This window comes from Globicephala melas, chromosome 1 (assembly GCF_963455315.2).
Source record: "Globicephala melas chromosome 1, mGloMel1.2, whole genome shotgun sequence".
Classification (NCBI taxonomy): domain Eukaryota; kingdom Metazoa; phylum Chordata; class Mammalia; order Artiodactyla; family Delphinidae; genus Globicephala; species Globicephala melas.
The window spans coordinates 29,235,959-29,244,454 of NC_083314.1; the positions used below are offsets into that span (position 1 = coordinate 29,235,959).

Below are 8,496 nucleotides of genomic sequence, written 5' to 3' on the forward strand. Positions count from 1 at the left end.
AATAATCTTGTCAACCTATGATTTCACCTTTGTCATTTTGAATGTTTGTCTGGGAAGAAAGGGAGAGGGAGGACAAAGCAAAGTCTTTTGGTTTGCTCTGGACAATAATCTTAAATTAGTGCCTGTATGGCCATCCATTTTTTAAATTATAAACATATTCTTCAGTTTTAAATTTTATCTGATAACATTTCACAAATAAAATCTTAAAGCAAAAAAAAAAAATCTCTCTCTCATAGAAAAAAAGTTATTTTTGACAATATCTTAAGGAGACCCAAGTGAGACTACACTCAAAATTTATAAGCATAAGCTTGAGTGCTTTTGTCCACTCCTCCTCTGTGTTCAAGTGGGTTCTGATGGAGTAGAATCCACCACTGCTTCCGGGGACTTCCATCAGGCCTTTCTTCACATGAATCTTGTAGGGCAAACAGAGACCTGACCCACCTTTCTCAGCCAGTTCCTTGAACTGCTGCATGCAGTCCAGGAAAGCCATCATAGCCTGGTCAAATTTGTTATGCAAGAAAACATTCCGCTTCCCATTAGAGAACAATGGCAGCTCAATGCAGTCATCTGTTAAAGACTTCAGATAGGAATGGTTTCCACAGGGGATGAGTCGGTACCTCTGAAACTCCAGTCCAATTGTATTGGACAAGGCAAGGAGCAGCAAGGCTGTCTGTCCCCAGGCTATGTTAATCTCATTCCAGCACACAGGGACAGTGGGGAGGCAGCCCAACCTGAAGTTATTGATGGTAGTTAAGGGGCCATCATGCCAGATCTCAAATGTGGCATTAAAGATACTGGTTTTCTCCAGCTGGTGCCACTGGATCTGGGCGTACCATAGCCGCTTCTCCACACTACTCAGCTCGTCATGTAGTTCTAGTTGTTGCCATTTCAATTTACTGTAGTCCTTCTGGTACTGCTTTTCTTGCTGGTCCAGCATCTCAGTCTCTGCCTGGGCTGCCTCGAGATCTGCTGCTGCTCTTTCTCGGTTCTTTTCCACCTCCTCCAGCTCCTGGACCAGCCTCGTTTCCTCCACCTCCAGGCCCTTCAGCTTCTCCTGCAGCGACTCCCTCTCCTCACGTATCAACTCCCTGGTCTCCAAACAGCGTTTGTAGCTCTGAATCTCAGATTCTGTGATGGTGAGTTGGACGTCCAGTTGCTCTAAAAGATTGTCAGTACAGTCCTCACACATGGGGTGGTCCACATCTGTTTCACCAGAGAGGATGTCAAACATGTCGCTTGCAGCCTTCTGGATGTTACTGAGAGTTCTCAGGGAGCCCAAATTCCCAAGCAGGGTGAAGCTGTCAGGATTGTCCCAGGACGTTCTGCCACCAGGGAGGCCAGGAAGGGTCCTGTACGAGGCACCTTCCTGTAGATTTTCAAAATCTGCCTCCTCCCTGGAAGGAGGGTCTCCCTCCTGGGTTTTTCCTGGCTCCCCCTGAGCTGGGATGAGCATCAAAGCTTCAGGTTCTTGGGAGGTCTCCATGGACTGATTCAGTTTCAGGGGCTGGCTGCAGCGTTGGCAAATGAAGTAGAGGGAGGACATGGTGGAGGTCTTGACTCTCACCTTGACACTGTTCCCTCCCTCGGTCGCCAGGGAATTAACACTTTATACCTTTTAAAACTCTTTCTAGAGGAGAGATTCTTTTCAAATGCATATCTCATCTTGTCACTGTCCTAAAAACCTTACAATGGTACCCTCCTTAGATACTTTTAGACCTCCCTTAACTCCTTGTAGACAAGTGACTCTTTCTAAAAAGAAAAGCTGATCATCTTACTCCTCCTTTAACATTAAAGAGTAATCTTTCTAAAACTAAAATCTGATCATGGACACCTCCTTAAAATGTTTAATGCCCTTATCTTAAGATAAAGTCTAATCATCTTAACCTGACACCAAGGCCTCTGCCCATCTTTCCAGCTTTTCCTCTCCCCATTTCCTGCCACTCTCACCATGTACTCCTGCATAATAACTGAATTTCAGTTCTTCCAACATTTCTTATTGTTCCGTCTGACTAGAACACTCTTCCTTTCCCTCTTTACCTGGATAACTTCTACCCATCCTTTAGGGTTAGGTGTCATTTCCTTCAGGAAGCCTTCCCTGACTACCAAATTTAGGCTTTCTGTTCTGATGACACATTTCACATTCTTTATCACATAGTAATGTAATGGGCATACATGGAAAATATATTAGTTTAATTAACAAATCACACCAAATAATGTAGTTTGGAGGTTATGTATTTTGCCATCAGCTCAGCCAGAGATTAATACACCAAGCATTTACGTAACATAAAAGAGCAAATAACAAAAAACTTTACAAGTATGTTGACTTCCATAGACAACCACCCAAGTAAGCACATTATGTTAGCCAGAAGTACTTGCTCTGAAATAAAACCCTTGTGGACTTCTAACCCGCAGTTATTGACTTGATGGAGTGGAGCATAAGATAAACGCACACAGAAGAACCCAGTCTTAAATGGAGACCACAGTAAGGGGCGTAAAGTCATAGGGCCTTTCTCTCCCAGTGTCCAGCAGGAAGCAGCATGCCAACCACACCAGGAGAGGCTCAGGGCGGGGGCAGGAAGCCTTCCTGCAGACTCACTGAAGTGTGGTCCGGGACTTTACCAGGTTAAGCACACGAGGCAGTTGTGCTGCACTGCACTTCATGCTGAGGGACTTTGCTCTAGCAAGGAAACACACCTCCCGCTGGCCACCCTTCACTGTAGTTTTCAAACCCCACTTAATCAGTCACCGTCATGGCTGAAATTGGTAATTTACACTTGTTACCACTTAGCTCTTCACCAGTATCCTATGTGTGTGAACCTCAAAAATTCCTGGGAGATGGGAAGACTGGAAGTGCATTAAGGTAAAGAGAGGTTGAACAGCTAGTCAAGGGTCCTTCGAGCCCTCATAACCTCTCTGAAATGCCTCAAATCAATCCATTATAGAAGCATCCTCTAGAAGTTGGGAACATCTGATTTATAGGCAACCTGTCAGAAGCACAAGTGACAAGAGGACTTGCTATTGGCATCTGAAGTGGGGGGCTGGAGGCTGCCTTGTGGGACTGATCTCTTAACCTGTGGGATCTGATGTTATCTCTGGGTAGATAGTATAAGAATTGAGTTGAATTGTAGGACATGCAGCTGGTGTCAGAATTACTTGGTGAGGAAAGGACCCACACACTGTGATTGGGAGCATAATCCTAGTTGGTGTCAGAATGTTATGGAGTCAGTGTTTAATGGGGACAGAGTTTTAGTTTGGGAAGATAAAAATTTCTGGAGATGGACAGTGGCAATGGTTGCACAACAATATGAATGTACTTAATACCACCTAACTGTATACCTAAGAATGGTTAAGGTGGTATTTTATCACAATTAAAAATAAAATAATAATAAAAGAAATTAAAAGACCTGCTTAAAGCAGCTGTCTCTCGGCAGTAAGTAAGAGAGTTATTAGAAACTGGCTGAAGAGCACTTTTCTACTTGCTGGATGGGATGCTGCCCGATTCATGAATCATTTAATAAATCCAATTAGGTCTTAAAAAAAAAAAAAGACAGAAAAAGACAAAAGAAACTGACTGAAATGTTGTTCATTTTCCTGGAGATTTAAAATGTCCTGGGACTCTCAGCTGGGCTCAAAGTGCAAGGCCATCTCATTGTTAACTAGAAAAAAATATTCACAGCTCAAAAAGACTACCCAAATATGCCTCTGTTTGCTATGATTAAAATCGGAAACTTCATGTTATATATCTTACCACAATTTAAAAAAACCTCAAGGCTGCCCTGTCCAATGGGCCTTTGAATGTCCCGTTTCCTTTATAAACCTCCACAGACTGAGTGTGGGACATGCAAAGTGTCTGAGGAAGGACTTCTGCTGCTGCAGAGGCCAGAGACCTCGGGGGCCCAGATGTGACTCATGCAGAATAAAAAGGCAATGATCATAATTACAGAGGAGGCTAGCTTTATGGTTCACATAAAAAAATCTTGAAAAGGATTTTAAGCTTTATTTCATTTTATTTTGCTTCAGACTAACCAGGTGTCCTTTCAAGGTCTCCTTGCTAGCAAGACTCCAGATAAGTTACTTGGATCAAGCTGGAATGAAAATATTTTCTTCAAGACTCAAACCATCAAAAGAGCCAAGATTTTGGCTTTCTGTCCCAGGTCAGCTGCTGATTTAGGAAGTCATTTAAGCTTTCAGTCTTCTTAGTTAACTTCTGTGAAATGGGTGTAATGCTGGCAATTAAATGTTGTTCACAACAGCTACGAAGCGGTTTCCAGTATATGGACAAGGCAAAGTACACTGAGCACCCTCCTTGCTTGGCACAGTGTGTGGGTTAAGTGCTCAGTAAATCATTGAAAATTCCCATGCTGTCAGTGCTCGGAAGTGCTCAGACTGAGGGACTATAGCTCCCACCTTCTGCCACTCCCTACTCATTTCTAATACCGTGCCATCATCAGGGAGGGGAAAATTTCCCCCCTACCCCTCCTGAGTTCTTGTGGCTGGACTAATAATTAAATTGACACAAGACAGTTTAACAGGAGAAAAGTAAACAAATTTTAATTTGTGCACACACAGATCTATAGAAATGGGACCTAAGAAGTGGCCAAAGCAGGCAGCTTTTAAACTTTTTAGACAAAGAAACAATACATTTGTGAGGAATTGACAGGACAAAGAAACTTAGGTTTTGGGTGCTCAATCAGTGAAGAATCTAAACAGAGTTGGGGCTTGTGGTAGTAAATGTTAAATGTAACAAGGCTTGTTTATAGAGGCTTCTCAGCACCAATTCCCTATCTCTGGCGATAAGGGTATTCTTTCACAGGGGAAATTTATTTCCTGCTTTTGGGGAGACAGAAAGGAGGGTCCATGTGTTCCTCTTGCACTGGCTGTGTACAGTCCTTAAGTTCTTAAGCAACTTTAATTCAAAATAATCAATACACCATTGAGGCATATTTTGGGGCAGCCTACTCTGGGCCCCACCACTGTAAAAGTAAAGTATAAAATTACAACAGAGCTAACTTGAGGAAATTGTACATCTAAAACAAATATTCTTTATTTGCAAAAAACATTCACAGAATTCCTAGAAGTATATTGTTGGCTAATGTGTTACAGATCATTAACTCTTCATAATTGGAATTCAACACCAAATGAAGGTCAGAATTTTCTTCCATGACCATCTACCTGTGAAGACTGACTCCTCTTTCACCTAGGCACTAACACTTGCATCCACAGATCTCAGCAAATGGCACTTGGTATATTTACCCCTACGCTGAACTATATACCTCTTAAGAATATTGTTGAAACATCTTGACTCCATTTTATCCTTCCTTCCTTTCTTCTTTTTTTCCCCCTTCTTATGGAAGGGCTTCTAGACACCATGACTCATGACTCCAGTCAAATAATCCATACATCTCATTATAATGAAATATACAGTCATCCCTCAACATCCACGAGGGATTAGACCCAGGATCCCTGTGGATACCTAAATCCCCAGAGGCTAAAGTCCCTTACAAAAAAATGACACAGTATTTGCATATAACCCAAGCACATCCTCTCGTATACTTTAAAGCATCTCTGGATTACTTATGCTACCAAATAAAATGTAAATGCTATGTAAATAGTTGCCAAGGTGACAAATTCAAGTTTTGCATTTTGGAACTTTCTGGAATTATTTTTTTCCGAGTATTTTTGATCCTCGGTTGATTGCATCTGTGGATGTGAAACCCATGGATATGTAGAGCCAACTGTGTTGGTAATTCTTTTTTTTAGAAATCATAATAATTTGATAATTAGACTAAGGGTCTGGGAATCAAGTTTTTATTGCCTGTACCAGATTATTCATCCCTTTCACAAGAAAGGCCCTTAGATATTCCTGATGACACATCCATTACCTCACAAGGGAACTGTAGGGATCACACACTCCCAAAGCCCTTGGCTATCTGTACAGGGAATGCACCATCCTCAATATTTAGGCTCAGGCAGATTTTGAGGGGAGGGGGGCAAGATGGCTGGAAAGCAGGACCTCGGTCCTCATCTTCTTTGAAGAAAGAATTCAGCAAAGAGACAGAGATTGTGAAGCAAACAAAGCATTTATCAGAAGGAAAGTATGTGCGGAAGAGCACACAGACAAATTCTGAGTTACGTACAATAGGGGTGGCATAGATTGCTTATATGGGGGCAGTATTCTGGGTTGTCTCCAGCCAATCATCTTGTTTGTGCCCATATTTGGCCTGACTTAGGGTCCTTCCTGGTGGGAGCATGTGCATCTCTCAGCCAAAATAGATTCCAGCATGAAGGTTTCTGGGAGGTTGGCAGGACATGTTATGGACTGGCAGCCCCTCCCTCCTTTTGACCCCTTCCCTAGACTGAGGACCTTCCCAGTGCATGTGTGGGCTGGGAAATCCTCTTGACCACAAGAATGAGGAAAAATGTGGTCACTTTGTCTTTTACCTAGTCAGGGCCTGATGTTCCTGCTAGTGTCATACCTTGGAGCCTCAGCAGGAGACCTGTTGCAGTTGCTCAGCCTGGGGCTCATCTATCTCCTACCTCAAGGACTTTGTCCTTACCATCCTTATAATCATTATCAGGGAGAGGAAATTCCCCAGGAGGCGGCTCTCATCCTGATGACCTAACGTAGCTCCTGTCAAGATGGTGAATGCTCACAGGCAGGACAATATATAGAAGGCCAAACTAGCTGAAACCCAAATGCTGACACCCCCAACAATCTACCCACTGCTTCTGATGTTCTCCTCCGTGCCATGGGCTCCATTAAACATATCTTTCCTCTCTCTAAGACTAAATTAACACAACTACCCTCTTCTTTCATCCCGGTTCTGGGGTTTAGGACTGTTGGTAGCCAGCTGGTTTCTTCTACTCTGTTTTGATATAGTAGGAAAAGCTCTGGCCTGGGATTCAGGAAACTTGGTTTCTTTCTTTCTTTTTTTTTTTTTTTAACATCTTTATTGGGGTATAATTGCTTTACAATGGTGTGTTAGTTTCTGCTTTATAACAAAGTGAATCAGTTATACATATACATATGTTCCCATATGTCTTCCCTCTTCCATCTCCCTCCCTCTCACCCTCCATATCCCACCCCTCCAGGCTGTCACAAAGCACCGAGCCAATATCCCAGTGCCATGCGGCTGCTTCCCACTAGCTATCTACCTTACATTTGTTAGTGTGTATATGTCCATGACTCTCTCTCACCCTGTCACAGCTCACCCTTCCCCCTCCCCATATCCTCAAGTCTGTTCTCCAGGAGGTCTGCGTCTTTACTCCTGCCTTACCCCTAGGTTCTTCATGACATTTTTTTCCTTAAATTCCATATATATGTGTTAGCATACAGTATTTGTCTTTTTCTTTCTGATTTACTTCACTCTGTATGACAGACTCTAGGTCTATCCACCTCATTACAAATAGCTCAATTTCGTTTCTTTTTATGGCTGAGTAATATTCCATTGTATATATGTGCCACATCTTCTTTATCCATTCATCCCATGATGGGCACTTAGGTTGTTTCCATCTCCGGGCTATTGTAAATAGAGCTGCAATGAACATTTTGGTACATGAATCCTTTTGAATTTTGTATTTCTCAGGGTATATGCCCAGTAGTGGGATTGCTGGGTCATATGGTAGTTCTATTTGTAGTTTTTAAAGGAACCTCCATACTGTTCTCCATAGTGGCTGAACCAATTCACATTCCCACCAGCAGTGCAAGAGGGTTCCCTTTTCTCCACACCCTCTCCAGCATTTATTGTTTCTGGATTTTTTGATGATGGCCATTCTGACTGGTGTGAGATGATATCTCATTGTAGTTTTGATTTGCATTTCTCTAATGATTAATGATGTTGAGCATTCTTTCATGTGTTTGTTGGCAGTCTGTATATCTTCTTTGGAGAAATGTCTATTTAGGTCTTCTGCCCATTTTTGGATTGGGTTTTTTGTTTTTTTGTTATTGAGCTGCATGAGCTGCTTGTAAATTTTGGAGATTAATCCTTTGTCAGTTGCTTCATTTGCAAATATTTTCTCCCAATCTGAGGGTTGTCTTTTGGTCTTGTTTATGGTTTCTTTTGCTGTGCAAAAGCTTTTAATTTTCATTAGGTCCCATTTGTTTATTTTTGTTTTTATTTCCATTACTCTAAGAGGTGGGTCAGAAAGGATCTTTCTGTGATTTATGTCACAGAGTGTTCTGCCTATGTTTTCCTCTAAGAGTTTGATAGTGTCTGGCCTTACATTTAGGTCTTTAATCCATTTTGAGCTTATTTTTGTGTATGGTGTTAGGGAGTGATCTAATCTCATACTTTTACATGTACCTGTCCAGTTTTCCCAGCACCACTTATTGAAGAGGCTATCCTTTCTCTACTGTACATTCCTGCCACCTTTATCAAACATAAGGTGTCCATATGTGCGTGGGTTTATCTGTGGGCTTTCTATCCTGTTCCATTGATCTATCTTTCTGTTTTTGTGCCAGTACCATACTGTCTTGATTACTGTAGCTTTGTAGTA

General features: G+C 42.1%; 1 protein-coding gene across 1 annotated transcript; it reads right to left on the reverse strand.

The window, feature by feature from the left end:
* Window positions 1–244: 244 nt before the first annotated feature.
* BECN2 (beclin 2) lies at window positions 245–1,543 on the reverse strand. The gene has a single exon (XM_030868604.2). It carries the CDS (start codon window positions 1,541–1,543, stop codon window positions 245–247), a length of 1,299 nt encoding a protein of 432 aa, XP_030724464.2.
* Window positions 1,544–8,496: the final 6,953 nt, after the last annotated feature.